Source organism: Enhydra lutris, unplaced genomic scaffold (genome assembly GCF_002288905.1).
Source record: "Enhydra lutris kenyoni isolate GAN:26980312 unplaced genomic scaffold, ASM228890v2 scaffoldscaffold48, whole genome shotgun sequence".
Lineage (NCBI taxonomy): Eukaryota > Metazoa > Chordata > Mammalia > Carnivora > Mustelidae > Enhydra > Enhydra lutris.
The window spans coordinates 3,321,804-3,336,107 of NW_019154132.1; the positions used below are offsets into that span (position 1 = coordinate 3,321,804).

At 48.6% G+C, this 14,304-nt stretch overlaps 1 protein-coding gene across 7 annotated transcripts; it reads right to left on the reverse strand.

The window, feature by feature from the left end:
• Positions 1-7,516: 7,516 nt before the first annotated feature.
• LOC111156744 (tubulin beta-2B chain) lies at positions 7,517-10,722 on the reverse strand. 7 transcript variants are annotated; one of them, XM_022517804.1, is made up of 5 exons: positions 10,557-10,722; positions 9,610-9,718; positions 9,206-9,316; positions 8,590-8,849; positions 7,517-8,553 (listed from the first exon to the last, which is right to left on the reverse strand). In XM_022517804.1, the coding sequence occupies exons 1-5, from the start codon at positions 10,611-10,613 to the stop codon at positions 7,789-7,791; spliced, it is 1,302 nt and encodes a 433-aa protein (XP_022373512.1). In that variant the 5' UTR covers positions 10,614-10,722; the 3' UTR covers positions 7,517-7,788. The 7 variants fall into 7 exon arrangements, with proteins under 7 accessions (XP_022373512.1, XP_022373509.1, XP_022373513.1 ...); XM_022517801.1 differs by having other exon boundaries at positions 7,517-8,849; positions 9,206-9,359; positions 9,557-9,718; XM_022517803.1 differs by having other exon boundaries at positions 7,518-8,849; positions 9,206-9,331.
• Positions 10,723-14,304: the final 3,582 nt, after the last annotated feature.

Here is a 14,304-nt window from a genome sequence, read left to right on the forward strand (position 1 = left end):
CTACACAAAAGCTGAGATTCATGCCAGGAGATCTGTACTACAAAAAATGTTAAAGGAACTTTTTCAGGTGGAAGGAAATGTGACTCACCCAAACAGATGAAGAGACCCTAACTGTACATACGTGGATAATTATGTTCTCCTTAGTTTTTTCCCCCTTTGGAAGCACACTGCTGTAAAAATCTCCCCCTGTGCACGAAGCGAGACAGTATTATCTGATGGCAGATGATGGCAACTTAAAGATTTAAATTAGAAACCCCAGAGTAACCACTAAAAAAATACACATAACTAAGCCAATAGTGGAGATAAAAATGGAATTTAAAAAAAAACCCACTCATGATAGAGGACCAATGAGCAATAGCCAAAATTGAAGTTGAAACTGTCAGGATGGAAACTGACATTGCCTGGCTCCTAGAACTGGGCTCTCAGTGTATCAAAAATGCGAGGAATGTGCCAAATGAGGCATCAGAGTAAAGAAAGATTTCTGAGAACAAGTGGAACCTCAGCATAACTCTAAGAGCTGAAAAGCATTTTGGGGAGAGAAGTGAAATAAGATAGTCTTGGGAGGGAGAATGGAAAATGCAATGATGAAGGTAGGAGAAGAGGAAGTATGACATTTTTTAGATGGAGAAATTAAAATGACAAAGTGTTTATGTAGAAAGTAACCAGAGAATATTGGAAAGTAAAAAGAGAGGTAAAGAGGTTAGCCAGATGGTCTAAGGCTTTGAATTTAGACTTGAGCCGGTGGGCGGGATGGAGTCTCTGAGGGTTGCTTGTCTCTGAATCAGGCATGCATCCTCAGCTGCAGCCCTGGATACCCCTTTTTAATGGACTATATTCACTTTTTTGCCATTGTATTGCAAATATCATGCACTTTAGAGTCAGAAATCCCTGGGGTTTATATCCAGGTCCTCCACTTAGAACAGACTGATTTGGGGGCAAAATGCTTAATCTAAGCCTGAATTGTTTTCGAAACTGTCAGTTCCCTAAAAGATGAGACAGCCAGTCACGTGGTAGTTGATCACTGTCCCTTTTCCTCTGCCTATATTACTGATTCAGAGATGGACACGTGACACAGTTCTGCCCAGTCTGTGTTCTTTTCTCTGGGTCTCTAGCGATAGGGTGCTAGGAGCCTAAAATTGCCACTATATGGGGAGAGGCTGCCAAAAGCGGAAGCCAAAACAGAAGAATGCAGAGCCCAGAGAGTGATAAAAGAGAAAGTTCTGATAACATATTTAGAGGCTCCAGAATTAGTCATGGTAGAACTTGAAAGATCTGCCCCTGGACTTTTTGATTATGTGAGTCAATAATTTCCCAAACTTACCTTTTCATAGGCAAATCTTTATATAATTTTGGACACAGTCAAAATCACCTAAACTGGGGGTGCTTGGGCGGGTCAGTTGGTTAAGTGTCCTACTTTTGATTTCCACTCAGGTCATGCTCCCAGGGTCATAAGATCGAGCCCTGCCATGGGTTCTGCACTCAGAGGGGAGAGTCCTTAGGATTCTGTCTCTCCTTCTCCCTCTGCCCCTCTCAGCACATGCTTTCTCTCTCTCTCTCAAATAAATAAATCTTTTTAAAAAAGAAAAAAGAAAAAAAGGTCCAAAAGCACTTAAACAGGGCGTCTGGGTGGCTCAGTGAGTTAAGGCCTCTGCCTTTGGCTCAGGTCATGATCTCAGGGTCCTGGGATCGAGCCCCACATCGGGCTCTCTGCTCAGCCCTCTTCCTCCTCTCTCTCTGCCTGCCTTTCTGCCTGCTTGTGAACTCTCTCTGTCAAATAAATAAATAAAAATTGAAAAAAAGAATAAAAGCACTTACACTATATAGCATTTCTGTAGGATGAAATGAGACAAATGTGTAACAAACACCACACATTCGATAACACTGGCGACTATCATTTCCTTATCACTGTATATATCTTAATGACATTTAAAACTCTGAAAAAGTAGATATTAAGAACTCAATTTTATAGAAGGATTTAAGATTTTATTTATTTATTTGTCAGAGAGAGAGAGAGAGAGAGAGCACAAACAGAGTAGCAGGCAGAGGCAGAGAGAGAAGCAGGCTCCCTGCCGAGCAAGGAGTCCGATGTGGGACTTGATCCCAGGACCCTGGGATCATGACCTGGGCTGAAGGCAGTGGCTTAACCAACTGAGCCACCCAGGTATTCCGAATTTTATAGAAAGATTTAGAGAAGGGAGAGAACTTGTTAAGTTCCTGAAGTCAATGAATGACATAATTGAGCTATCTCTCCATTCTACATTATAGTCTCTGCAGTCACATTCCCAGCATATAGTAGGTACTTGGTAAATGTTGATTCCTTTCCTCTTTCCTGTACATGAGAGCCTAAAGTCCTGCCTTTCTACCCAGAGATCTAAAGGAAAGCAGAACCTGAAAAGTTGCTTCTCTAGATTGGGCTCACTTTGGTATAGTTTGCATTAACTTTGAATGATTTTACCTCCTTAATGCTGACTCTTCCGTCTTAACCTCTGAAAGTTCACCCCTGTCAGCTGACCTCTCAGATTCCCATCTACTTCCGGATGTGGGCGTCCCACAGAGTCCCTGGCATGAATGGGCTGGCCCTCTGGTCCTTTGACTGCATTAGTCACTGATGCCTACCAATATCCTCCTGAGCAGGTGTGTCCCATAACTTCCTCCACGTGCCCCATGTGGTCCCACAGCTGCTCATGCCTGGAGGGCTCCCTGGTGCCCTCTCCTCCCACCCAACTCATCAAAGTAGTCTTGGTTCTTTCTCCTCAGTGATCAGGTTTGTGAGTCCCAGTGAAATATATTTGTGAAAAAAAAAAAAATCCCATTGCTTTAGCTGATAAATGTTCATGATCATCCCAACCTAATATGGCCATTTCATTATAGGTCATTGATAGGAATTTCTCTCGAAGTCACGGACATGTGCTGTCCTCAGTTGACTACAAGTTAGAAATGCTGAAAAGTAAGTAAACATTTTGATTCAGAAATTTGAATCAAGAAATGTTTCATTCAGTTTTCAGCTCTCTGTTTTAGAAAACGAGGACTCTTAGCTTCATGACGACCCTTGCAAACTGACGTCTTTGGAGAGCACTGGATGAGGAGTAGAAAGATCTGAGTCAATATCACTTCTTAGCCATTCTTTAATTATGGAGAAAACTACCATTTTCCCATATAGTGTCTATTCTCCACTGCTTCCTTCCTAATAGAACCTTTACATGGTTGGGGGGCTGGATAATGCACCCATCTAAAAGCCTCCTTTGTTCAGCCTTCCCTGCAGAAAAGGAAGTACAAGTAGAAGCCATTGGTGGGGGCAGGGCAGGGAACCCTTGACATAATCTTTAAAGTGGCTGACTCAGCTGGAAGGTACATTTTTGCCCTTCTTCTTCCCACTCTTCCTTATCATGACCAGAGCTGCAGTGGCCATTCTGTGGCCTGAGGGGAATGTGAATCTGAAGGCCAGTGACAAGGATCAGTAGAGCAGAAAGAGGATTTCTGGAGCCACATGGCCTAGACCACGTGTCTCTACAATTTTTTAAGTGAGAGGAAAAAAATAATTCAGAGTCACTGTTGCTAGGGAACAGAGACAGTGACCAGGGAACATTGCTAATTAAGCAATGAGGCTTCATTTCCTCATTTGCAAACTGATGGAGTCATGTTAGCTCCCTACATTCTCCTCCATTTCTATAACTATAATTTTAAGACTCTATATGGATGCCCAAATGCAAAAGCCAGGGCTTGCCTGATCTCTATTCTATCCTGGACTTCTGGGAAAATTCGAAAGCATTTCCATCCTTAGGTGGAAGTCAAAATGATTGTGAACATAGAATTACCACCACATGACCCAACAATTCCACTCCGAGATGTATATCCAGGAGAAATGAAAACATATACACACATGCAAACTTGTAAATGAATGTTCATAGTAGCATTAGTCTTAATAGCTAAGAAGTAGAAACAACAGAAGTGCCCACCAGTTGATGAATGGATAGACAAAATGTGGCATATCCATACACCACAGTAGTGTTCATCCATAAACAGGAATGATGTACTAAAGCATGCTACAACATGGATGACCCTTGGAAACATTATGCTAAGTAAAAAAAATAAAAATAAAAATAAAGCCAGACACAAAAGACCACATCTACTGTATGATTCCATTGATATGAAAAGTCCAGAACAGGCAAATCCATAGTGAGAGAAAGATTAGTGGTTGTGCAGCAGATGGAGGGAGAGGGGCTGGGGAGGGACTGCCAATGGGCATGGGGTTTGAATTTTGGGTGATGATTCTGCCATTACATAGTGGTAATAGTTGCACAACTCTGTGAATATACTAACACTCACTCATTTGTACCCTTATGCATGGTGACTTTTATGGCATGTCAATTTTATCTCGGTTAAGAGAAAAACTAAACATTTTGAGTGAAATAGGCTGCGCTCAGATAGGCTTCTCTTGGGTATGTGCTGGCAAGCGCGCCTTAAGAAAAACATGACGAAAGGGGCGCCTGGGTGGTTCACTCAGTTAAAGGTTTGACTCCTGATTTCAGCTCAGGTTATGATTTTAGGATTGAGAGATGGAGCCCCGTATTGGGTTTTGCACTTCGTGGGAATCATGGGATTCTCTCTTCCTCTCCCTCTGCCCTTCCTACACCCCAGCGTGTGCACTCTCTCTCTCTCTAAAAACCAAACCAAACCAAACTAAAAAACATGAGGAACAGGATGGATAGGGAAAAGGCCTCTAAGAAACAAAGGTATGAATGAGTCAGGTTTCGAGTAAATAGCTCAGCTTTGAGGTACACTTAAAAAAGCAGGACTACACAATATAATATCTTTTGAATAATGGGAAGAAATCGGCATTAGAGTAGATGTCAAATAGCTTTGTCTAGTATATGTCACATCTTAATTAAAATGAGGATGTGTAAAGGGTGGCACTCCAAAGTGCTATTTATTACTCATTACTTTCTTACTCATTTTCACAATAACCATGCCCCAGAATATCTTGCAATCAGAATTACATTAGGATATTGTATATATGGTATTTTTAGAACCAGGAAATTCAGCATAGTCTGTCAAACAGTGACCCCACTAGAAACAAAAGCCCTTCAGCACTTCATCTCTGTCCTACTCATCCAGGGAAGTTGAGCTACAGACCGAGGGACATCTTTGAGTTTTTTTCTGGAAGCCAGGGACTTTCTCTTTTCTTTCAAGTGGCCTTGTACATAACAGGACCTGAGAGAGGCAGCTGTAGAGAAAAGAACGCTAAGTCCACAATGTGATTTGTACGGAAAAAATTAAGTGATCTTAGACAAGACTCTGAGCCTCAACCTCTTTCTTTACAAAGTAAGGAGGTCAAACCAGATGACCTCTTAAGGTTGCTTTTGGCTCAAATTTCTATTAATCTAGCAACCTTGTGATGAAATGGCAAATCTAACATAGTCTAAGATCATCTCTGGGTCTGGTGTAGAGGTGCAGGCAAAAATTTGGAACATATGTTACTGTTCCTTCTGGACTCTTGGGAAGACCTTAAGGCAACTCCAGCTCCTCCTCCCTCATCCTAATCATCGAATTTTTATCACATCCCAATACCTGTTATAATTTGGATGCTGTGTCTGCCTCAAAGTGAATATCCTCCTGGTGGTACATCAGGGAGTCATAGAACATTTCCTTTGTAAAGGGTTGAACACACACACACACACACACACACACACCACCATCCCCACCCCCCTGCCCACCACCACCACCATGACCATGACCATCACTCCAAATTCCATCACACAATGGTAATGTAACAAAGGAAACTAAGAGTTTCCAAAAGAATCTTTTAATCGAAGTGTTAGTCCACATTTTCTTGTTTTTGAACTGTTTTCCTAAGCATGCATTTCAAGTCGTCTTATGCAACTGTGCTTTGAAAGCTTTGCCCCGGAGCATCTGCTTGACAGGTTAGCCTGGCACCTGCCGTTTTAATCACGCTGAAGTGAGGCTCTAGCCGTGTGCACACGTGCGTATGCTGACAGGCTAGCAGGCTGGCCTGCCGGCTGCCTGCCTGTCCCCCTCTCACAAGGTGGGAAAGAGAAGCAGGATACTCACAGTATGCCAACAAGCACCTGGCAGCAATCCCTGCCTTCTCCGAAGTAACCGATCATGAGTCTGACAGGTTGTGGGGAACGCATGGCCAAGGATCCAGGGGGCCCTGGCAGCTGACCCAGTATTCAGGGCATTAAAAACCAATGCTACCCTTCAATTAAGTTGTTGGAAGCTTTACACCAGCTCAGCATGTGTGGCACCAGCCAGTTCACTGTTGAATATAGAAAATTGAAGAAGTCACTGACTCTGATCCATTTGACCCTACTTGTCACTAGGTCTAGTTTTTATAATAGCCAATACTTGTAAACTGCTGCTCTTTTCCATTTTGGAGGCCATTTTAACATTATGTAGATACTGTTCACACTTTTCCTTGGAACCGTCTTCATATATTCTTCAGCCTCTTTAATGTGGAAATCCCTTATCCAACCCTCATTTTTTCTCTTTCTCTTTCTTTTAAAAAACATTGATGCAGTAGAACCAACTAGAATGAAATAAATATAGGGTCAAATTTAGAGTAATATTTTTTCCTAATTTTGCATTTGTCTAAACATTAGAAAAATCCTAAGCCTACATTTTTTTAATCCTATAGGGGTATGTAAATAAATGTACATTTGTTTATAACTTAACACTCCACTTCTGCTTCCCAGATGAGAAACTGACTCGCCCAATCTAAGATAGAACGTGTTGCAATGGGGGCAGAAGATCTCCACAGAGAAATTTGCAGGATAGCTGGTCTCATATACACAATGATATATGCACAAAATTATTCACTGGGGCACTATGAAAAAAAAAAAAGCATAGACAACCTACATGGCCATTGGTAGGGAACCAGTGAAATAAAGCATGGCAAGATTACATAATGGGTACTGTGGGAAGCTCTGTGTTTTAAACATAATGTTCAGTGAAGGAAAGAGGCAGCACAACAGTGTTACTATCATCATAAGATGTGTGAAGAGAGAAAAAAAGGGAATAACCTACATCCATTTGAAGATAAATGGAACATTTCTGCAAGGATGCCGGAGAGACAACAGTGGTAAGAATGGTTCCCCTCCAGGGAGGAAAACTGTAGCAAGGAGGAAGAGACTTCCTTTCCACTCTCTATCCTTTAGAATTGTGTGCTATATGCAAGTAGTAACTATTAAAAAAAAAAATTCTTTTTAAGAAGTAAAGATATAGAAGGATTTCTAAACAAAATTACACTTAGTCTGCTTTCAAGGAGGTATCATTTCGACTAATAAAATATTTAAGGGTATTTACAGATTCGCACTGATGTCACATCTTATATTGGGTATGACTGTGGTTGGTTTGGTTTTCCCATAACGACAGAGTAAATTCATTTGAACTTTTACCTATCCCTCCCCTTTTCTAGAGGAAGAATTTAATATGATGTGTTCTGAAAGTTAACAGGCAAAACCATAATAAAGAAGTCAAAAAGGAGAAGAAGGAGACAGAAGAGAGGACACCATTAGGACACAAACGTTTATGTGATTTTAGCCATTACAACAGTAGTTCAGAAATATCTCAAATGTTACATTGATGTCATCAATATTACAAAAAGAAAAAAAAAATGACAGGCAACAGTGAAGAGCACCAGAGAACCAGCGCACACACCTAGAGAAGACCATGCTTCTTTCCTTCAACTGCCAAGAGATTTTCACCACTAAGCCCCCCTCCCCCGTGCTTTCCTTCTGGACTTTCCCTAACCTGCTTTCCTTTGTGACTTTAAGCCTCGTCCTCGCCCTCCTCCTCCTCGAACTCCCCCTGTTCATCGGCCGTGGCGTCCTGGTACTGCTGGTACTCGGACACCAGGTCGTTCATGTTGCTCTCGGCCTCGGTGAACTCCATCTCATCCATGCCCTCGCCCGTGTACCAGTGCAGGAAGGCCTTGCGCCGGAACATGGCCGTGAACTGCTCCGAGATGCGCTTGAACAGCTCCTGGATGGCCGTGCTGTTGCCGATGAAGGTGGCCGACATCTTGAGGCCGCGCGGCGGGATGTCGCACACGGCCGTCTTCACGTTGTTGGGGATCCACTCGACGAAGTAGCTGCTGTTCTTGTTCTGCACGTTGAGCATCTGCTCGTCCACCTCCTTCATGGACATGCGGCCGCGGAAGATGGCGGCCACGGTCAGGTAGCGGCCGTGACGCGGGTCGCAGGCGGCCATCATGTTCTTGGAGTCGAACATCTGCTGCGTGAGCTCGGGCACCGTGAGCGCGCGGTACTGCTGGCTGCCCCGGCTGGTCAGGGGGGCGAAGCCGGGCATGAAGAAGTGCAGGCGCGGGAAGGGCACCATGTTCACGGCCAGCTTGCGCAGGTCGGCGTTCAGCTGGCCCGGGAAGCGCAGGCAGGTGGTGACGCCGCTCATGGTGGCCGACACCAGGTGGTTGAGGTCTCCGTACGTGGGGGTGGTCAGTTTCAGGGTGCGGAAGCAGATGTCGTACAGGGCCTCGTTGTCGATGCAGTAGGTTTCATCCGTGTTCTCCACCAGCTGGTGCACGGACAGGGTGGCGTTGTAGGGCTCGACCACCGTGTCGGACACCTTGGGCGAGGGCATGACGCTGAAGGTGTTCATGATGCGGTCTGGGTACTCCTCCCGGATCTTGCTGATGAGCAGCGTGCCCATCCCGGACCCCGTGCCGCCCCCCAGTGAGTGGGTCAGCTGGAAGCCCTGCAGACAGTCACAGCTCTCTGACTCCTTCCTCACCACGTCCAGGACCGAGTCCACCAGTTCGGCTCCCTCTGTGTAGTGACCCTTTGCCCAGTTGTTTCCCGCACCACTCTGGCCTGCCAGAGGGAGACACTTTATAAGTCACTGATGACTGGATTAAATTCTATTTTACCTTAAACCCCTTAATATAGATCAATGAGTCAGTGTTCAGATAAGATTATCTCACATTACCACCAAAATGGCCAGACATTACAATATTTGGTTAGAGATATAATTATAAACAAGGAAGGCCAGAAATACCTAGCTATTAAAGGTTGAAAGGTAAATTTGTTTTAGATTATATTAAGACTGAATGGGCCCACAAGGGGATGTTCTTCATACAGTACTCTCCCTTAGGCGGCTATACGCCTCCGCCCTGAGCTGTACTGTGTCAAATGAGCCTCCCATGCCATCAGCCATGTCAATCACTCACCAAACACGAAGTTGTCCGGCCTGAAGATCTGGCCGAATGGCCCAGACCTGACGGAGTCCATGGTGCCCGGCTCCAGGTCCACCAGGATGGCCCGGGGAACGTACTTGTTACCTGGAGGGAAGACAGCTAGACTTAAATGTGCAAGCAGAGAGTTCTAAAGAGAAAGCCTTTTTTCCCCTTTTGCAGGCACTACTGTTGTCCCCAAACAAAGAAGGACACAGAACCCATCATATTCTCAAAGGCCTTGGTTGTGAACGCGCCCCCTAAATTGCTCCAGTGAAACAGTGGGAATCCTAAATCCGCTGGTCCACCCTCCCCTGGGGCCACACTCCTGGAGTAAGTCCTGGGAACAGGAGAGTAAAAAATTGAAATGGGGGGGGGGGGCGTGCCGGCAAAGCAATTACCAGTGGCTTCATTGTAGTACACATTGATTCTCTCCAGCTGCAAATCACTGTCTCCATGGTAACTGCCAGTGGGGTCGATCCCATGCTCATCACTGATGACCTCCCAAAACTAAGACACAGAAAAAGTTTGCATTTAGCCATGCCCAGCTCTCAAAGGGGTAATGAGTCTCACAATAAAAAGCCCCCGACTCAGTTCCAAAAACCCCAGCTTTCAGGCAGCGTGACCCGGCTCAGCCGTAAGGCTTGTATCGTGCAGGGTCAGAAAGTTGAAATTGGGCGTTTCCCTGGCGAACAGCTGCCGGCGGCAAGAGGCGGGGGTCCCTTCGGGTGGCGGTGGGCGGGGAGGCTTAGAGCCGCAAACCCAGGGCTAGCGCGGCCGCGGAGTTTCGCGCTCAGAGTCGCAGCTGCGGGCGGCGGCGGGAGGCGGGCGCTCAGGGACTCCAGGCGGCGCAGAGGGGGTGGGCTGGGGAGCAAGGAAAGGAGGGAACGGAAGGAGGGTGGTTTGAGATTCAAAGCACGTCCAGAGACCTCAAGACAATCGCTCTTCTCCCCTCCCCCACAGCTCGACTGCGGGTCTAGCGGATAAAACCATTTCTACCCGCGTCCGGGCCCCTCCTGTAAACCCGTGCGCACAACCTCGCGGACATACCCGCGCCTTCTCCAGGCAAGCTTGCCTGGCCAAGGGAGGAGCAGGGGATAAGCGGGCGCCGAGGAGTGGCCGGGATTCCAAATGAGTTACAGCAAAAATGAAAGCGAGGTTCCTCCTCCCAACCCCCACCAAGTCGCCTCCGAGCCCACGCCCCACACGGCCGCACAAAGCTGCCGGGAAGGTCTGTGCCTGGGGAGCCCCGGGCCTGCTCAGGTCGGGGCTTTCGCGGAGGAACTCCGAGGGCCTTCAGGCCGGGGCACCCCACCCCTCTGGACCCCTCCCCTCCCGGCGCGCCCACCTTGGCACCGATCTGGTTGCCGCACTGGCCCGCTTGGATGTGCACGATCTCACGCATGGTGCTTGCTAGCTTCTTCGGGCTCTTGTCGGCGTCTGGTCAGTCTGTCCCGTCCTCCCTTAAACACCCACTGTGGGGTCACCGGCAACGCGCTCGGGAACCTACTGGCTGAGAGCGCCGGCCCAGAGGACTCAGCCTTTTATGCAAGGAGGGTGGGGCGGCCTGCGTAGGCCGCGCCCCCAGCCCGAGCCCCCCAGTCCCCTTCGCGCTAGAGCTCTTCAGGCCCCGCTGACGTAATGCTCCGAGCCCCAAGGACCATCCTGGGGGCTGGACATTGGGCCCGCAGCCAATCAGCACAGGCTTGCGGACCGGGCGAGGAGTGGGGGTTTGGGGTAGTAGGGTGGAGGCGTGGGCATTGTCTAGGACTTGGGGCGGGGGGAGGTGAAAGAGCTGGGAACTGAGAATTGGGGGGTAGGTGAAGGAACTGAGGGTGGGAGGGTGGCGAAGCGAGGGCGACCCCTGTGGCAGGCCGGTGGGGGGTGGGGAGAGCTGGCACTGGATGGGGTGAGCAGAGACTGGAGCAGGTGGAGAGGCCCTCAGGTGCGCTGTGCTCCCGGTGCTGGCAGGTGGAAGGGTAGAGGGTGGCGTAGGTTGCACTGCCAGCGCTGACTGAGACGCCTCCTCGGCCAACGGCCGGAAATCCCTAAGCTACCCGCCCCTGGTGAGACCACTGCCTCTTTCCCCAGCCCTAGAAGCCAAAGACTGTCCAGCGGCCGAACCCTCGTCACACAGAGCCTTGGACGAGCCCGGGAGAAAATTGTGTGTGATCAGGCTGTGGGGTCTGAAGAGCCGTGACCCTGGACCCCCAAATCCCAGGAGCCCCGGGGGACCTTCGTCCTGCCCCCAGCATCCGCCTGCTCTCCGTTTTGTCTCTGTCAAGGGCTTGCTCCCTCTCACTGCGGTTGCAGCATCCAGGGGTGGGGCAACCTCCGCATCCCTTCCAGCCCCATCCGACTCTGTCCAAGAGTCCCCAGCTTCCTGGCTGGTACCAAAGACCCCTCCACCTCTCGGGCTGGCTTTTTGTTTCTTGGGAGTGGATGGGGTGGGTGTGGCTGTCCGCGCACGGGTACAGTTCAGCGGTCAGAACGAGGGTGGGGTCCGAGGGGCGGGGCTGCGGCAGAACAAAGGGCTCACAAAAGTATGGGATAAGTCCCACAGCCTAGTTTTTAAAAATCACACCCCCGTCGCTCTCCCTCTCTGGGTTTCGTTCATCTATTTTCCAGTAGGGAAATGGGTTCCGCGGATGATCATCGCCCACTACACCGCTCACACTCTTATCGTTCATCAAGTGCCGGACCCTGAGGCGGCCACGAGGTCCCCAACCTTCCTGCTGTTGGTGGGGATGAGGGACACGCCTAAAAACTGCGGCACAGCGAGGGAGCAGCCATCCGAGACCCTGACACGCACAGAGCGCGTGCGCAGACTCCGAGCACTGACACTCAAATCCGCAGTTTCTAGGTGGTCGAAGGAGATGATTGATCTCTTTGTTACTTTTCGTGTGTATGTATGTGGGGGCTGGGGAGATGGTGCTCATCCTGCTTGCGTTCAAGGGTAGGAGCGGAAAGGGTAGCTGAAATGTTCACTACTGACCTGGAACCTGGCCCCTGCAATTCTATGGGTGAAGCGCCCCTCCCCTTCTGGACTCGGGACGGGTCGTCGGCGAGGTGACGTGACCCCTTTTCATCCTCTGGCGAGAAGGGCCGAATGACTCGGGTTCCCGTGGGGGAGCGGAGACTGCAGCTGTTGAGTGAGACCCTCCCACAACTATCAGCAAGCTGTCACAGCCTTTCTCTCCCGCTGGGAGGTGGAAGGGGGGCTTTCAACTCAATTCCAGTGCACAAAGAGAAACCGGGAGAACAAAAGCCCAGCCTCCCCAAACACCCATGGCGCCCAGACTGAACCTTCGGGACAGAATTCCCCAGACACCGCTTCCCTTCTTGGGGTTACGATGGGTCGGGCGAGAGGCAGAGGAGCAGAACAGCCTCCGACATGCCCCATTTAAGAGTTCCAAGGACCTAGAACCCCGAGTTTCTAACTCAGCTCCTACAGACGCAGAAGCGTCGAGGGTGAACGATTCCCAAGGTCCCACGGCAGGGGGACCTTAAAGGCAGACCTTAAAAACAGGGTTCAGGCTGGAATCCCGGCTTGCAGGCGGCCTAGCCCTCGGGGATGGTGACCTTTTTCAGGCCAAAAGAGCTGTGGCTGGTGTCCGCACCCGGACCTGGGGGTGGCGGCTCCGGTGGGAGCGAGCCGCGCGGGAAGGCCCCTAGCTGGGGCTGCACCCGCGCTCTGTGTAGACGTGCGCCCAGCAGTGAGCACCTGGCGGCCAGCGCCAAGGGGCAACCCTGGTACGTACGAGGCGCTCCAGGGGCTCTGCTCCAGGCCGGGAAATTTGAGCCAGTCGCCAGCCTCCCTCACCTAACGGTTTATTTGCTCAGCTTCGGTTTCAGAGCCAGATTGCCGCGGAGTGTCGGATGAAAACGCGAGTCGAGATTATGTGGATAAAAGGCCCTTTCCTCTCGGGTTTATTTTAGGGGAGAAGGCTTGGGATAGGGGGAGGCTGCAACTCACTCTTCGGAAAGCCCGGATGCCCTCCCTTTCATACCTCTGCGGGTACTATGGCCCACCCCAGCCTCTGCGGAGCCCGCGCTTCTGTTAAGGGCTTTACGCCTCTGCATGCCCCCTCTCCTTCCCAATTTGGAATTACGCTGCTGCACATTTTTATTTTCGCAAGAAGCTGATTTTGTGTCGGAAGGCTGAGCGTTGATGACAGCCAAATCTCCCCCCCCCCTCTTTCCGTTTATCTGCTGCTAATCCTTATCAGCTTTATTCCGTACAGCTCCCGAGGAGAGGCTAGTAAGGAGCCTCCAGAGCATAAATAGATTCGGTCTCTGTGGGGTCCTCCAGCCTTTCTTTTTGTGAATTATACACAATTCTTCTCCACCTAGGTCATTGTATATCAGACGTGAAAGGTGTCAGGACAATATATTTCACCTTCACTTACAGGCTGTTAGCTTTAATCATGTACCAATATTTCTAAAATTTCCCTTCCACAGACAGTTGTAGAAATAAGGCAGCATAAAATAAAATCCAACATTTATTTTATGCCTAACAGATTGGGTGGCTGAGGTTGAGTGAGATATCCCTGAGTCTAATAAAGCTCTCACAATATGCAGAGTATATTCAATGGCAAATCCTAAGTGATTTTACATTTCTCTATGATTACACACAGAGTCATTGTTTTAATTAATTGAAGTCTGATAGGGAGCATTGTACTGCTGATTTGGTAGTGAATTTTTATAAAAGCATTGTTTTCTTAAAGCAAGTTTTGTTTGTTTGTTTGTTTGTTTTTGTTTTTAACACGCTGAAATTACAAGACATGTAGCTTTCCGGTTTCCTTACTGCCTGCCTGCATTCACCACTTAATACACAGCCCAAATCCGGGGTAGCCGCACAGCCTTCTCCGCGGCGAGCTGCACGCGGTTTCCTAGGCAACCGACACTTGGCCAATGAATGAAGAGGAATTGAAAGAAATTGCAAATCCATCATTATTTCCTTTTTTCCGCCCTTCCTAATACTCTCCAGCTAGAAATATTGGAAAGCTACCAGTCCGAACATCGACGTAAAGAAGTCGAATGCCCAGAGGAAGGGGTCGCAGCCCCATAGCGTGACTGAGGCGAGGAGGTGGTGC

Excerpts from the sequence above, each read along its gene's own strand:
- LOC111156744 (XM_022517801.1), bottom strand. The coding sequence starts at position 10,613 with ATGCGTGAGATCGTGCACATCCAAGCGGGCCAGTGCGGCAACCAGATC. Across the intron at positions 9,719-10,556 it reads GCAACCAGATCGGTGCCAAG|TTTTGGGAGGTCATCAGTGA; the intron begins GTGGGCGCGCCG and ends TCTGTGTCTTAG. Across the intron at positions 8,850-9,205 it reads GCCGGACAACTTCGTGTTTG|GCCAGAGTGGTGCGGGAAAC; the intron begins GTGAGTGATTGA and ends TCCCTCTGGCAG.